This window comes from Nycticebus coucang, chromosome 4, assembly GCF_027406575.1.
Source record: "Nycticebus coucang isolate mNycCou1 chromosome 4, mNycCou1.pri, whole genome shotgun sequence".
In the NCBI taxonomy this organism is placed as follows: Eukaryota; Metazoa; Chordata; class Mammalia; order Primates; family Lorisidae; genus Nycticebus; species Nycticebus coucang.
This window is the reverse complement of record NC_069783.1, coordinates 69,528,786-69,544,188: the sequence shown is the minus strand read 5'-3', so window position 1 is coordinate 69,544,188 and position 15,403 is coordinate 69,528,786. Positions and strand designations below refer to the sequence as shown.

The window sequence follows — 15,403 nt, the reverse complement described above, 5'->3', positions numbered from 1 at the left end:
GCCATGGACGCCCCGTCCGCGCCCCCCGAGCCCAGCCCGGCGCTGCCCGCCCTCCTGGGGGCCCCGCAGGCCGAGGTGCTGGAGGACGTGCTGCGGGAGCAGTTCGGGCCTCTGCCCCAGCTGGCCGCCATCTGCCGGCTCAAGCGACTGCCCTCGGGCGGCTACTCGTCGACCGAGGACCTCCAGTTGGTGTTGGAGCGGCGGCGCGTGGCCAACGCCAAGGAGCGCGAGCGGGTGAGGGGTCCCCAGGGCCACCTCGGCGCGGCTGCCCCGCGACCCTGGTTCGCAGGGGGCCGACTGCCCCCCTCATAGCCGCTGCCCACCACACACGCTTGGTCCATTCCCGGTGCACCCCTCACCGCCCACCGCCGCCCCTCTGAGGCGACTTCCACCTGATGAGGCCTGGCTCGTGTCCCCAGCTTGTCAGGAGAATGACAGTGGCCCTGTTAACTCTCCACTTTGGTGCAGCTGCTGGTTGGCGGCCCCCGGGACGGCCGCCTCCACAGCTAACCCTCCAGAACGGGAAGGAACCGGTCCGGGAGGGGATGGAGGAGAGGCCTTGACGGCTTCAAAAATGTCTCCCTCGGCAGAGGTTTTAAAAAGCTGAGCGCGCAGGAGATGCGCTTAAATCTCGCAAGCGTAGGCGCTGCTGGGGGCTGGGGTGCAGCCGGTCCCCCCACCACCCCGCGCGCCACACACGCACACACCTTTCTACTGCCCTCTGCATCCTGGCCTCGAAGCAGAGACGGTGAGGGGACAAGGGGGCCTAATGGAAGTTACTTTTAAGTAACGTTACACAACACCCTAGGGTACACCCAAACCCCAAACTCCCACTCAACCCCCGCCAAGAGAAAGCGACGGATCGGGTCAGGCTGGGGACACATAACTCAGAAGCTGGTCTTGTGGGCTGTGGGGTTGGAGCGGCATCTGCTGGCAGCTTTTGGCATCTGCAGTGAAACGCAGTCCCAAACTTGTCAGATCTGGTCTCCTTCCTGCGCTGAACAGTCTCTGGGTTTGGTAACAGCAGAGGCAGGTCCTAGAGAGGGAAGAGTGAGGAACAGAGAAATGGGGAGTCAGTTATGCTGGGGGCTGTTCCTAAACACCTTTAAAATGCAGTCCCAGTGAATCAGGGATTTGTTTGGGAAAAGGACCAAAGAAGAGCAGGGGACAACTTGCCAGAAAGAAGAGGTAGCGTGCTTTCACTAGGCACTAGGCCCTTTGTAAACATTTTCCTGTAATCCGGTGGCCCGAAAACGAGATTATGATCCAATATTTTAAGTGGCCCTTCCCACAGGAAGGAATTGTCTTCTGTAGAGAACTAGTCCTGGTTTTAGCCACTTAAAAAAAACTAATGATCTTTATTCTTTAATGACTAAGTCAATACACCTGGAAGATATAGAAATGTCTGAAGAGGGAGACACTCAAAACACAGATATAACGATTATGAACAGTTTTGCGTTTATGCAGTCCTTTTTTCTAGTTGTATGTGTGCATATATAAATTTGTGAAATTATCATTATCCAGTACCTACCTTTGTTATTTCACTTAAGTGAAAAAATTACCCCAAACTTTTCCTCATCTTAAGTATTCTTTCAAAATAATTTTTGATTGCATAACTTAGTCTCTTATTCCTGTGCATGTTTGCTGTTGGCAGCTTTTTACTGGTTCATAAATCCACATGTGCATTGATAATTGCCTTAGAATAAAATGCTAGACATGGAATTACTAGAACATAGGACATGTACAATTCTACAACTTTTTTTATTTTAATCATTCCATACATTTATTATTTATTTATTTTTTATTAAATCATAGCTGTGTACATTAATGCAGTCTTGGGGTACAATGTGCTGGTTTTATATACAATTTGAAATATTTTCATAAAACTGGTTAACATAGCCCTCATGGCATTTTCTTAGTTATTGTGTTAAGACATTTATGTTCTACATTTAGTAAGTTTCACATGTTCTCTTTACAACTTTTGACAAAATTTGCCCAATTGCTTCATAGAAAGATTTACTAATTTTTACCTTTACAGGGTATAGGGCTATTCTTTCATTCATGCAATTCATGCTGGGTATGATAACCAAAACAAAAATGTTACCAGCATGGTACATGAAAAATGGTATATAATTTCTGTTTTTGTTTGTAGCTCTTTGATTATTAAAGTTAAGTATTCTCACACATTTACTGGTTGTTGTATCCTCCCATGGACTGGCTATGTTCCTTGCACACTTTGCTCTTGGTATAAGTATATTAGCTTTATGGTGCAGGGGACATCAGTTCTCCCCAGTCCCATGTCTTCCAGGGGGATGATCATCAGAGTTACAGGTATTCAGAGCCAAGCTGGAGAATATAGAAAAATAAACTGGGATCCTTTGAAATGTCACCAACTCTCTGGGCTCTCACATTTTACTCTGTATCATTAATGCAGCAGGTACAGAGGTTGAAGTATTAATGGCACAGTGCTTGGGTAGACAATATTTGTACCTTTTATTCCTCACTAGCACTGTCACTTATTGAGGACTTATGTGCCAGGTTTAAGTGAAGTTTTTTATGAGATTATGTCACTTATTACCGCTCTAAAACTATAAGATAGGTATTTTCCACTTTGCAAATGAACACACGAAGCCTTAGAAATATGAAGTATCCCCCCCCCACACACACGAATGGTGGACCTGGATTTTAAATCCAGGTGTAGGTAACTCCGATTTTAGCCACTCCTCTCAACTGCCCCTATATTATAATGCAGTGGGTCTGCTCTCCTAGGAAGAGGGGGGAGGTTGGTGCGAACATACATACCTTCCAGCCTGTCCACTCATAGTGCCCAGTGTGGGCCATTTCCTCTTCTTTTGCTTTGAACTGCATGGCCGGTAGGGCAGTGATTCTTTGGGGCACATGCCCGTTTAGATTTGATGCCCAGACAAGAGGGCTATTGACCCCTCATAATCCCCTTTTATGGGTTGGGGGGATGGTTCTACAAATTGGCTTCTCTTTGTGTCACTGTGCCTTTTTATTTTCTAGATAAAAAATCTCAACCGTGGTTTTGCCAAACTGAAGGCACTTGTGCCGTTTCTTCCGCAAAGCAGGAAGCCTAGCAAAGTTGATATCCTTAAAGGTGCAACTGAATACATACAAGTTCTCAGTGATGTTTTGGAAGGAGCTAAAGAGTCAAAGGTAAAAGTTTAAGAACTTAGAACAATGATAGCCACTATTTCTATATGCCAGACACTGTACTGAGAGTTTTCCACATACATTCCAGTTAATGTTTTCAACAATCCTCTGAACTCATTATGATCTCCATTTTACAGTGAAGAAAGCCAAAATATAGGTAAATGCCACATAGCTAGGAAATGTTAGGACTAGGATTTGAACCCAGCTCTTCATGAGCTTTGAAATTGAGTCCCCAACCATCTATACATTTACCTCCTTTCACTGTCCAGGGCACCTACCTCCTAACTGCTAATTCTTTGATAGGACTATAACAGCTGGGACTTAGGAGGAGGCTTCCCCAAAAGCATTTTGTGGTGGTGGTTTCCCTTCATAACAAACATCAGACACAGAGAGGAAGAGGCATTTCTTTCTGTAAGGGGCCCTCCTTAGGAAAGGACATCCCTGGGTGACCAACCCAGCTGCATTCAGTGGGACAATATAGATGAACCTGTTCCGTAAACTGTGAAGTACCATAGTGTCACCACCATTATCAGGGTGGGATGGCTCAGAAGTATCCATTAGGCAGTGGGGGATACGGGCTGATTTACAATAATCTCCTTTATCATTTGTAAAATGTTGTCTTACAACTAATAAAAATAAATAGTATAAACTTTCCATGGAGAGGCAAACACTGAAGGTCTGAAAATAGATTAGTCACCAGGGAAGATAGGATATATAGAGAGAAAAGGCTTAGAAATGAGCCCTAAGTGACACCATTGGTAGGAGCAAGGAGGGGTCATTAGAGAGAAGGTGGCAGGAAAGTGGAAGAACAAGATGGGGTTATGGGGTCATAGAATTGAGGAGGAGAGAATCTTGGAAAACTGAGGAGGGGAAGTGTGAGAAGCTACTGAGAGGCGGAGGAAGGACGGGACAGAAGAAGGCACCCATGGCCAGCGTTTGAGAGGTAGAAGAAGAGTGGGGTGGAAGTCAACTCAGAGGAGGTTGAGGGTGTGTTATTGGCAGATATCTGGAGTCCAAGCAGAGGAAAGTGGCAAACTTCAAGTCCATTCAACTGGAACATCTGAGAGTGGAAAAAAGGATCAGAAGAATGGAAGAGAGAAAAGCTGTCAGAGCAAATGAAAGTTGTTCCTAAATTAGCAAGATGATCATATTTTAGGGACAAAAGAGAAAGAATGATGCTACAGAGAAGATAATTTTTCTAAAAACTTAGGACAGAAATAGCAAGGTGTACAATAGTACTTCTGAATTTTTTTCCCTTCATTAACCCTAGTCAGATGACTGCTGGGGGGGATACATTCTCGTTGGTAGCAATGGATTGTCCCATTGATAAAATTGTTGGGTTGTGCTGTAGTCATAGTGTTTGAACATGCAGGTGGCTACCTTAGTTTTTCTTTGCATGTTAATTTTGTAATAGAAGTGCTTTGTACAGTGTTCATCATAAAATATAGCATCTGGCTCCGTGCTCGTAGCTCAAGTGGCTAAGGCGCCGGCCACATACACCTGAGCTGTCGGGTTCGAATCTAGCCCGAGCCTGCCAAACATCAATGACAACTACAACTAAAAAATAGCTGGGTGTTGTGGCGGGTGCCTGTAGTCCCAGCTACTTGGGAGGCTGAGGCAAGAGAATCACTTAAGCCCAGGAGTTGGAGGTTGCTGTGAGCTGTGAGCTGTGACACCACGGCATTCTACCCAGGGCGACAGCTTGAGGCTCTGTCTCAAAAAAACAAACAAACAAAAAAACTATAGCATCTTTTCCATGCCATAATAGTTTTAATGCAGTTGCCCATTGTACAGCATTTTAAGGCTATAGAAGAACAAAATGCAGCCAACTGAGCAACATTTTCCTCTCTGTAACTTAAACGTGGCCTTCATCGCTTAAATGAAACCTCATCAGTCAAAACTTTGAAATACATTGATTTATACCGTTTGACAACTATGGTTTCTAGAAACAAGACTCAGATGAGCAGAACTATAGCAACAATACTTCTTCAGTTAGAGAGCCATCAAGAAACATCACCCAACATGCCAGCTGTGCTGTTGGCTTGAAGAATGAAGAGGAAGGACCCTGGGCAGACGGTGGCAGTGGTGAGACAGCATTCGCTTGTCGCCAGAGCTTGACTTCTATGATTGGAGTTATCTCCCCGACTAGGAGCTTGGTAAACAATTCCCTCTTAAATAGCCATATAGATGTCAAAAAACCTCAAAATGTATACCTTGAGGTATGTATCATTTTCTATGCTAAAACATGATTAAAATAAGATAATATTGTGAAAGTAACTGGGTGGGGAGGCAGGGCTTGCTAGTTTGGAAGATTATTTTGTTCCTAAATTAACTGGTAGGCAGCTCAAGGGCGGGGGGTTGGGGGGGACTCCTTCAGAACCAGATAATACAGACCTAGGCTTGTTTTTTAAATGATGGTTGTAAGTAGCTTGCCATAAATAAAGATGCACAGCGTAACTACTCCCACCCCCATATCCCTACCTTTACAAAGTAATAAAGGAGTTAATTGTAACAGTTCTTATTACTTTGTAAAACTAAAGAGGCAGCTGATGTAGCAGCCTGTTTCTCCAAGCCCAGAAGGTGGACTTGTTGCCCTGGCAGTGGATCAGTGTTACACAAATGAGTTCCCTTGCTGCCCTGTAACACAATCACTGCTGAAATAAGGAAGGCCTGTAAGAATCTGAACCAAGCGTACTGTAACAAGTTTCTTGGTGTCATGTAAGGGACTGTGGAATCTATGGAGTCACAAATGTTGGTTGAGGTGGGCAGTTCAGAATAGCAGTTTAGTGTAGCAGACAGGCTACTGAGGTTCAAGCTATGGTGTTACCCCTTGCTAGTCATGTGACCTTGCAGGAGAGACTGAACTCTTCTAATCCTTAGTTTCCCCCATCTGTAGAATAGGTATGATAATTATATCTACCTTGTACCCAAGGCAACTATAAATTCAAATAAGATCATGTCAGCAAAGTGTCTAGCATAGCACTTGGCACGTCACTGTCCCTTTGGACAGACATTTTCAAATTTGCTTGATTCATCATGAGCAATCAATATTGATCAGTGAACAATATGAAGCCACAGGCATTCTAGCTCTCTAGCAAGTGTTTTTGGTTTTCCTTCTTGGCTTCACTGATGCACTGATTTGAGTTTTACAGGCTTCCTGATGGCTAGCTAGACTCCCATTTCTGATTTGATTATCATTAATATTTTTTAAGGATTTCAGGTGTGCTTACGCTCAGTCTAGGTTTTCAAATTCTGACCACTCGAGGTATAAACCTTCCCTCGCCAGTTAACCCTTAGGAGACAGAATTCCTGTTGCTACTATAGGAGCTGATGGAGGATGATTAAGAACATACAAAAGAGTGAAAAATGACCTTGGACCTAAGTTAATAAGGGTGATGCTTCCACAAATCTTAGTATTAATATGTGCTAGATATTAAGGTTAGAATCTAACTTGCATTTAGTCCTTATTGATGATACTGTCATGTCATTCTCATGGTGGCCTTTCTGGCTCTCCCTTCCCGTACTGTTGGGCCTAGACAGGGACAGGAGTCTTCCCAGGAGCAGAGCAACACCAGTAACAAGTATGAATGGGAAGTCCTTGTTTTCCTCAGATAATTGATCCTGGGGAAGGCCACTTAAAGTGAATCAGTTAAAAGTGGGGACCAGTGCAAGAGGGACTTTACCTAACAATTGCAATCAGTGTAACTGGCTTATTGTACCCTCAATGAATCCCCAACAATAAAAAAAAAAATAAATAAAAGTGGGGACCAACATTTCCTAGTAAAAAGCAGAAAAGTTGCGACAGGAATTTTCTTTAAAACAGGGAACAATACTTAATTTTTAGTCTTTTTAGCTAACCAAGTTTGTTGTTAATTGGAAAAATGTGCTAATTCTTAAAATAACAAAAATGAATCATGCATTTGAGATTTTTTTATAGACCGTGTATGTCACTTCTGACAAGGGTGACTTGTAAGGCCAGATTGTAAAGTGACATTTCTAGGATTTCTTCAGTTTTGTCAAGGATTTCTCATCTTCTGAAATTCAAATAATTCATCTTTAAAATAAAATTATTCTGAAATAGTAATCAACTTATAGAAAGGTTGTAATATAGTACAAAGAATTTTTCTCTCTGACCTGTTTGAGAGTTGCCAACCTGATCACTCCTCGTACTTCGGCATGCATTTCTCACCAGCGGGGCCGTTCTTCTACATACCCACAGTGCAACTACTGAAATCAGAAATTGTTATTGCATTACTGCCATACAATCCTCAGGTCCCAGTCAAGTTTCACCAACAGACTCAGTAATGTCCTTTCTGGTGAGAATGATGACTTGTATTTAGTTGTCATGTCTCTCTAGCCTCCTTCAGTCAGGAACAGTTCTTTGGCATTTGTGAGTTTTATGATCTTGACACTTTTGAAAATTACAGGCCAGTTGTTTTGCAGAGTATATCTTGATCTGCATTTTTCTGTTTCCTTCTAAGTAGATTCAGATGTGCATCTTTGGCAGGAATCACAAAAGTGATGCCATTTTCTACTTACTGCATCTAGATGATGCAGATTTTGATTTGCTCTATTTCTGAAGATATTCACTTTGATCACTTGCTTAAAGGATGACTTCCAGGCTTCTCCACTTTAAAGTTAGGCTTTTTCTTGTGCAGTCAATATGTTTTTTGTGAGGAAGTGCTTTGAAATTTCTATCCCATTACTCATCATTTATTTATTAAACATTTTATTTTGAAATAACTGTGGAGTCACAGGAGTTGCAAAAACAGTGCAGAGAAATCCTGTGCATCCTTAACTCTGTTTCCCCCTATGGTTGCGTCTTCTATAATGATAGTATAATATCAAAACCAGGAAGTTGACATTGGTACTGTGTGTGTGCATAGTTCCACGTCATTTTATCTCGTGTGGATTCATGGAACTACCACCACAATCAAGATGCAACTGTTCCATCACCACAAAGACCTCCCTGGTGCTGCCCCTTTATGATCACACCCACCCTTCCCTCCACCTCTCCACTCTAGCCCCTGGCAACCACCAAACAGTTGTCCATTGCTGTAACTTATCTCTAGAATGTTATAAAAATGGAATCATACATCATGTAAGATTTAGAGATTGCTCTTTTCCCACTCAGCACCATGCCCTTGAGATCCATCCAAGTTATTGTATCAACAATCTGTTCCTTCTTACTGTTGAGTAGCAGTCCATGGTATGGATGTATCATTTTAACCATTCACTTAAATACTTCAAAACACTTTGGTTGTTCGTATATGGATTTATTTTTTGATAGTAGTATGGATTTATGTTTTTCTGTTTAATCCACTAGATGGCTATATCATTATATAATGTTATATTTTATTATTTATTTTATGGCTCAAATTGGTCTCATTGCAGCTAGTAAAACCCCTTCAAGTGGCTACCTTTCTTTTCTTTTCTTTCTTTCTTTCTTTCTTTTTTTTTATACTGAGTCTCACCTTCTTGCCCCCAGTAGAGTGATATGGCATCATAGCTCATAGCAATATGAAACTCTTGGGCTCTCGGACTCAAGTGATTCTCTTGCCTCAGTCTCCCAAGTAGCTGGAACTACAGGCACCTGGCAAAAATGCCTGGCCTTTCTGGTTTTTTTTTGAGACGGGGTCTCGCTCTTGCTCAGGCTGGTCTTGAACTCATGAGCTCAAGCAATCCACCTGCCTCGGCCTCCCAGAGTGCTGGGATTACAGGTGTGAACCACCACTCCTGGCCTTGGGCTACCTTTGTATCTGATATGTCAAGATCATTCTTTGATTATTTCCTTTTTGGCAGAAGATGTTCCAAGCTCATCTTGTACTTTTCCACCCTCATCCCTGGAATTAGCTGTTTATCCAAGGACCCTCCCTGTGTATAACCTGTCACCCATCCCTGCTGCCGTCTCCTTGCCTCAGGCTATTCTCTTCAACCCCTTGGGCTTTAGCACTCATGCCAGGCTGCCCCTCCACTGGAACCCTTCCCTGCCTCTGACATTCCATGCAGCCCCCTGTCATGGAGGGAGCCTCCTCACCCTGCTCAAGCTCTGACTTGCTGGTTGGGCCACCTGCACACATGGTGCCTGCCCATCTCAGCTGGGGCTTTTCCACCCCACACTGAACTGCCCCTTTCCATGGGCATATTCCTTACCCAGTGTAGGCTCTGACTCCCCCAGCCCTTTCATGGGGGTACCCTTCTCACCTGGATTGGACCTTACCACGTTTGCACTGGGCCACGCCCCTGTGTAGACACTCCCTTGTCCACATGATTTCTAATATCCGGCACTGGGCTGCCTCTATGTGTGGACACCATTTCACTGTGTTTGAGCTCTAATACTTCACTTTGGGTTGCCATAGCTCTCCCTGATCTAACTGTGGCTCAACTTAATGGCATTAGGACTGAATTGCTCAGGAAAGGGAAAGAGATAGGGAAGTCATTTTTTCTTTGAAGTGCCTACTGTTCAGTCATCTTTCTGGCTAGTTTTCTCTTTAGCAGATTTAACTCTGAGATCCTTATTAGTATGTGAGTTGAGCAACTATTCAATATCACTTTTATTAACTTTATAAAAAGCATGTGTTATACAATCAGGAACCAGGATGGGTTCAAGATAAAGAAGCCAAGGAAGTGATGCTTAGGCTGGCCTTTGTTTGACAAAAACATCCTTTATAAGGGTTCAGCACGGTTTACTCAAAGTGCTAACTACAGAGGGTTTCAGGGTCCTGGGCAGATATTCTGACTGGACCTTTGGTGACAGCTGATGTAGTTCTTCGAACTGAAATACCCATATACAGAGAAGCTTAAGATTTGGAAGGCAAGCCCTCTCCAGCTTCAGTGTGCAGGAGTGCCATGCTCTCCTTGCCCTCAGAGAGGATCTGGGGAGTGGAATCCTAGTGGAGGCAGGGATGGGCATTTTTGAGGATTTGGAGATGGGGTCAGAGCATGCTGTGCAAGATCAACAACATTCCTGGGAGGCAAAGTCCCGAATGAAGTACATAAGAATCTGCTGATGACAGGATTGGAGATTAACTTTTGGGGCCGGAGGATGTTCACTTGGGAACTGAATTGGTAAGTATGTGTGCAGACAGAGAGGGCAATGAGCTATGTGACGCCATTGCATTTGGTCTTGGCAGGACTGAAGATTAATTTCAAGGTCCAGGAGAGGCTTGTTTAAAATTGGAGTTTCAAGTATAGATTTTTGCTATATTGGGGTTAGGCATTGTTGGGTGCCTACAGTTTGCTATCCTGCCAGTGTTTATTCTGTCTGTTTATCACTGTGGTATAGCTCAGGCATTTTACATCATGCATGGCTCTGGATTTTGTTCAGAGTTGCCTGTGATACTGTAGAGACCATGCCTCTAGAAAAGGACCACTGAATGTCTATGGCTCTGCTGTGGGTTCTTGTCTGTAGGCCAGACATGCTGGGCCCTTTCCATTTAGAACCCAGGCCTCTTTAGATCTCCCAGGTGGGGCTTTGAAGCTGTTCATGTCCATATACCTGGTCACGTCCCTCAGCTATGTGGTCAGAAAACTCCTCTAAGAGGCTATGTCCTGGGGAGTGGATACAAACCCTTGCATTTCTTAGATTCTACTTTACCTTTTGGGGGTTCTATTCTCCACCTCTGAGTCAAGTCCCGGAATGGCATAGAACAGGATCCTTCTCTAAAATCAGGCAGCTTCTATATAGTAGTTTCATTTTCTTCAAATAACTGCTTCCTGCCATTTCCTCTTTCACCTCCAGTTTTGGTTGTAGGAAGACTTCCTCACGTCATTATCTTGCCTCCCTCCTGGGCTGCGACTACCTAGTGAGCAGGCATTTATGCTCTGGTATTCTAGAACCTATCCATTCATTATCCTCTCTTCCAACAAAGTCAGCTTCTTGGGCGGCACCTGTGGCTCAAGGAGTAGGGCGCCAGTCCCATATGCTGGAGGTGGCAGGTTCAAACCTAGCCCTGGCCAAAAAAAAAAAAAAAAAAAAAAAACAAAGTCAGCTTCTTATAAGTGAAAGCTTTTCAGACTATTATAATCCTGGGGACTGAACTCTAAAGTTGAGTGAGCAAGGACCTCTAGCTAACCATCTCTTCCTACCCAGCCTTGGCTAGCAGGGAGAGGAAAAGTATATTGGATAATATATAAAATTGTTCAGCTGCATAACCAGAAGTGGAAATGTACCTGCTTTCTTAAACAAGTAGCAAACTGCTTTTTTGTTTCTCAGGCCACCCTCTTCTTGGACCTTAAACTCTTTGGACTTTAAACTCTGGCTTAGATCAGACCAATAGTCATTTTTTAAAAAATGTGCCATTAAAGACATTTCTAAACTTCAGCAAGTTTTCCTATCCTAATAGATATTACATTCCTGGAATTTTCTAGCTAACTCTTTTTTTTTTTTTTTTGAGACAGAGTCTCAAGCTGTCATCCTGGGTAGAGTGCCATGGCGTCACAGCTCACAGCAACCTCCAACTCTTGGGCTTAAGCGATTCTCTTGCCTCAGCCTCCCAAGTAGCGGGACTACAGGCACCTGCCCCAACACCTGGCTATTTTTGTTGTTATTGTTGTTGCAGTTGTCATTTTAGCTGGCTCAGGCCGGGTTCAAACCAGCCAGCCTTGGTGTATGTGGCTGATGCCCTACCCACTGAGCTGTGGGCGCTGCCCTTCTAGTTAACTCTTAAAAACAAACCAAAACAATGACCTAAAATCCACTAGACTGTAGTCTGATAGAATTCATAATCCTTTAACCCTTCAGGTAAATATACATGAGTTTGTCTCTGAGATATACAACATTATAGATATGTACAAAAATTAATTTAAAAAAATCTTCTAAAGGTAAGCCTGAACAACCAAAAAAAGCATGGTTATGTGTACAGTGAAAAGACTTGATCAAGATCAGAAAAAAGAAGTTACTTAATTTGTACCAGATACTGTTCCTGGCACTTTATGCATATTAAGCTAGTTAATTTTCATAGCCCCCTGTGATATACAAACAATTGTATCCATTTCACACATGAGGAAACTAAGGAACAGGTGTAATTTACCCAGTATTTAGTAAGTCAATGAGGTATTGGGGTAATGGTGTTAAATCCTCTTAATCACTTTCTTCCTAACAAAACTTAACCTTGAAATGTAAATGAGAGTGGACTAGAAAATAGATAAATGAAAGCATTTAATTGCAGTGTTGCATCATCCATGGTTATCTACTTAATAAGTTCCAGCATCCAAACTGCATGGCTCTGATTTGAGTGACTTTATTTTTCAGTAATGAGTTTGTTTCTTCAAGTTGAGATTTCAGAAAATTGACAAGACACAAAATTATCTTGCCACCTTAGTAAAACCACTGATGTAAAAATACTAAAATGATTCCAGATCTTTTTTCCTATGCAACTAAAATAAGAAATTATCATACGGATAACATTCTGTGTCCTTTTGATTTTTCTGCCACTGGCATGTGTTTAGGTGACCCACTGAATGGAATAGTTTTCTAAATGTTGGACACTTAAGTTGTTTTCAGCTTTTTGTTCTCAGAAACATAGCAAATAACCCGATGTGTTTAGCCCTTTCTGTATTTTTATATTTTTTTTCAGGATAGATTCCCAGAAGTAGAACTCCTGAGTCACAGGTAGGTCATTCCATGACTCCATGAGTAGTGTCGGTTGGTAATACCAGTAGCTGTATAAGAGTACGGATTCCATCATGTTCTTACAACAATGAGATCTATTAAAATGATGGAATTTTAATGAGTAAAAATGTTATCTTTAAACATTTTTGATTACTAATGAAATATTTTGCATATTTCTTTATTAGTTGTATTTTTTTGTGGACTGTCCGTTCTTATCCTTTATTTATAATGGACTTCTTTGTTTCAGACTTCCACAAGTATGAAAAGTGAAAAGGCCCAGGCTTACCTTCTAGAGACAAATAAAAGCAGTCTTGAAAGTTTTGGAGTCTACTAGTTTTTCTAAAAAAGAAGCTTTGTGATAATTCAAAGTTTAACAACTACCCTTTAAATAGCTTTGCCTTTCACAAATTTCTCAATTCTACTTTCTCCTCAAATTCATGCTTTGAGGAACTAGACTTCAGAGACGTCAGCCTTTGGTTCTGACTCCTCACAAGGTTTTCATCCACATCCTCTCAGCACCTACACCTAATCTTTTTTTCTGTCTGGCTAATGGCCAGATGTCATCCTTAGTTCCTTACCATATAGGTTTTCCAAATGTTGCTACTTACAAATGAAAGCATTCAAGTCAAAGAAGCAATTGAGAGAATCTGCTAGCAAGACAAAGAATCTTATGAAATATCATCACAGAACTGACATCCCATCACCTCTGCTGTACGCTATGGTCCTGCCAGCACCCAAGGGTGAGGATTTCACAGCGGTGAATACCAGATGGGGGCCTTATTGGGGCCATCTGAGAAGCTGCCATCTTCTCCCTCTACAAGCCAGAAACATTTTTGTCAAAAGACTTGAGGTTAAAAATAATTGTATTGCAGATCAGTCAGAAAATAAGTTTTTAGACTCTTTATCTGGCCAGCTGTGATTTTCCAGGATCTGACATGGGGTCTTCTGTGCTTTTCTGTCCCTAGGTAAGGACAGGTACCTTGGGCTTGGTGCAGTGGGAAATTTGAAGTCTTATGCTCTTCCGTGATAGCCAAAGCCATCTTCAGTTGTGATTCCTTTTGTTGATCTTCAAAATGAGTTTGAAATGGAATGAGAATTTCTGGTACTTCACTTTAGATATCATATAGGCTATGGATGTGGAAAATCAATGAAGTCTTGTTTCCTGTCATTCGGACAGTTCCTAAAGCCACAGGATGGTGTCACTGTTCTCAGTTTTCTCATTTTCACATGGAGTCTTGGAGAAGCTGGCTGTGTTTTTCTTTTTTTAACTCTTGTGATAGGGGAGCAGAAACTTTTTTTTTTTTTTTTACTTTTGAAAAGGAGAGTACATTGGCTTTATCAGCCTCATTGGTATCTTGTATCAGTTCTGTTTTTAAGAGTCTTTGCTTTCCTTCTCCTTCCTTCTCTTTCTTTTATTTTCCTTCTTTTTTTCTTTCTTTATAATTAAATCATAGCTGTGTACATTAATGCAATCATTGGGCACCATACACTGGTTTTATATGCCATTTGATGTATTTTCATCACACTGGTTAACGTAGCCTTCCTAGCATTTTCTTAGTTATTGTGTTAAGACATTTATATTCTACATTTAGTAAGTTTCACATGTACGCTTGTAAGATGCCCCTTCCTTCCTTCCTTCTTTCTTTCTTTCCTTTCCTTCGTCTTTCTCCTCCCTCCCTCCCTCCTTCCTTCCTGCCTTCTTTCCTTTCTTTCGTCTCACTTTCTTGCCCCCGGTAGAGTGCAGTGCTATCATAGCTCACAGCAACCTCAAACTCTTGGCTCAGGAGATCCTTTTGCCTCAGCCCTCCAAGTAGCTGTGACTATAGGCACCTGCCACAATGCCCAGTTAGTTTAAAGACATATTTATCCTGCCATCTGAAACCAAATGCCTGCCATTTGTTCCAGGAATGTTGTGATTGGCATTTTCTCTTTTCTAAATCAGTAGTCGCTCACAGACTGGTGTTTCTTAAATGTTAGTGTACAAAAGAATCACTAGGAGTGTTGGTTAAAAATATTGAATCTAAGCTGAGCATGGTGGCTCATGCTTATAATCCTAGTGCTTTGGGAGGCCAAGCCAGGAGGATGGCTTGAGGCCAGGAGTTTTGAGACCAACCCCAGCAAAATAGGATGACCCTTGCCCCCCTCAAAAAATTAACCCAGCATAGTGGCACGTGTCTGTAGTCCCAACTACTTGGGAGGCTAAGGCAGGAGGATCACCTGATCCCAGGAGTTCAATGGTGCAGCGAGCTGTAATCCTGCCGCTGCACTTCAGCCTGGACAACAGAGCCAGACCCTGTGTCTAAAAACAAAACAAAATTGAATCCTGAGCCCACTTCCAAAGATTCTGGCTCCACAACAACACTGTGGTGGGGTTGAGTGATTTTATGGGGGTGTTTGAGGGCTGTGGTGCCCCAGTATCTAGTATGAGCTGAAGGACTGCGATCTAGTCTGGGATCAGTAACAGGAGGCTTTTCTGGAAGCTGTACACTTTTACAAGCACATTTTAAAAAGCCCTTGGAGTGGATGTTAATTTAGGGGAGTTTTGAGGAGCTGGTGCAAATTATAGGAGTGTAAAGTCCCAAGCTACCTATTGGCATCTGTACTCTTTGAAGACAA

The 15,403-nt window shown here is 42.5% G+C and overlaps 1 protein-coding gene across 1 annotated transcript; it reads left to right on the top strand.

The window, feature by feature from the left end:
- FIGLA (folliculogenesis specific bHLH transcription factor) lies at positions 1–13,107 on the top strand. The gene is made up of 5 exons (XM_053589751.1): positions 1–234; positions 3,025–3,177; positions 5,121–5,330; positions 12,753–12,787; positions 13,035–13,107. Exons 1-5 carry the CDS (start codon positions 4–6, stop codon positions 13,048–13,050), a joined length of 645 nt encoding a protein of 214 aa, XP_053445726.1. The 5' UTR covers positions 1–3; the 3' UTR covers positions 13,051–13,107.
- The last annotated feature ends 2,296 nt before the right edge of the window (positions 13,108–15,403 follow it).

Bases quoted from the DNA above. Each gene is read 5' to 3' on its own strand.
- FIGLA (XM_053589751.1), top strand. From the start codon at position 4: ATGGACGCCCCGTCCGCGCCCCCCGAGCCCAGCCCGGCGCTGCCCGCC. The intron at 3,178-5,120 runs GTAAAAGTTTAA...TATGGTTTCTAG, and splicing joins AAGGAGCTAAAGAGTCAAAG to AAACAAGACTCAGATGAGCA. The intron at 5,331-12,752 runs GTAAACAATTCC...ATTTTTTTTCAG, and splicing joins TCTCCCCGACTAGGAGCTTG to GATAGATTCCCAGAAGTAGA.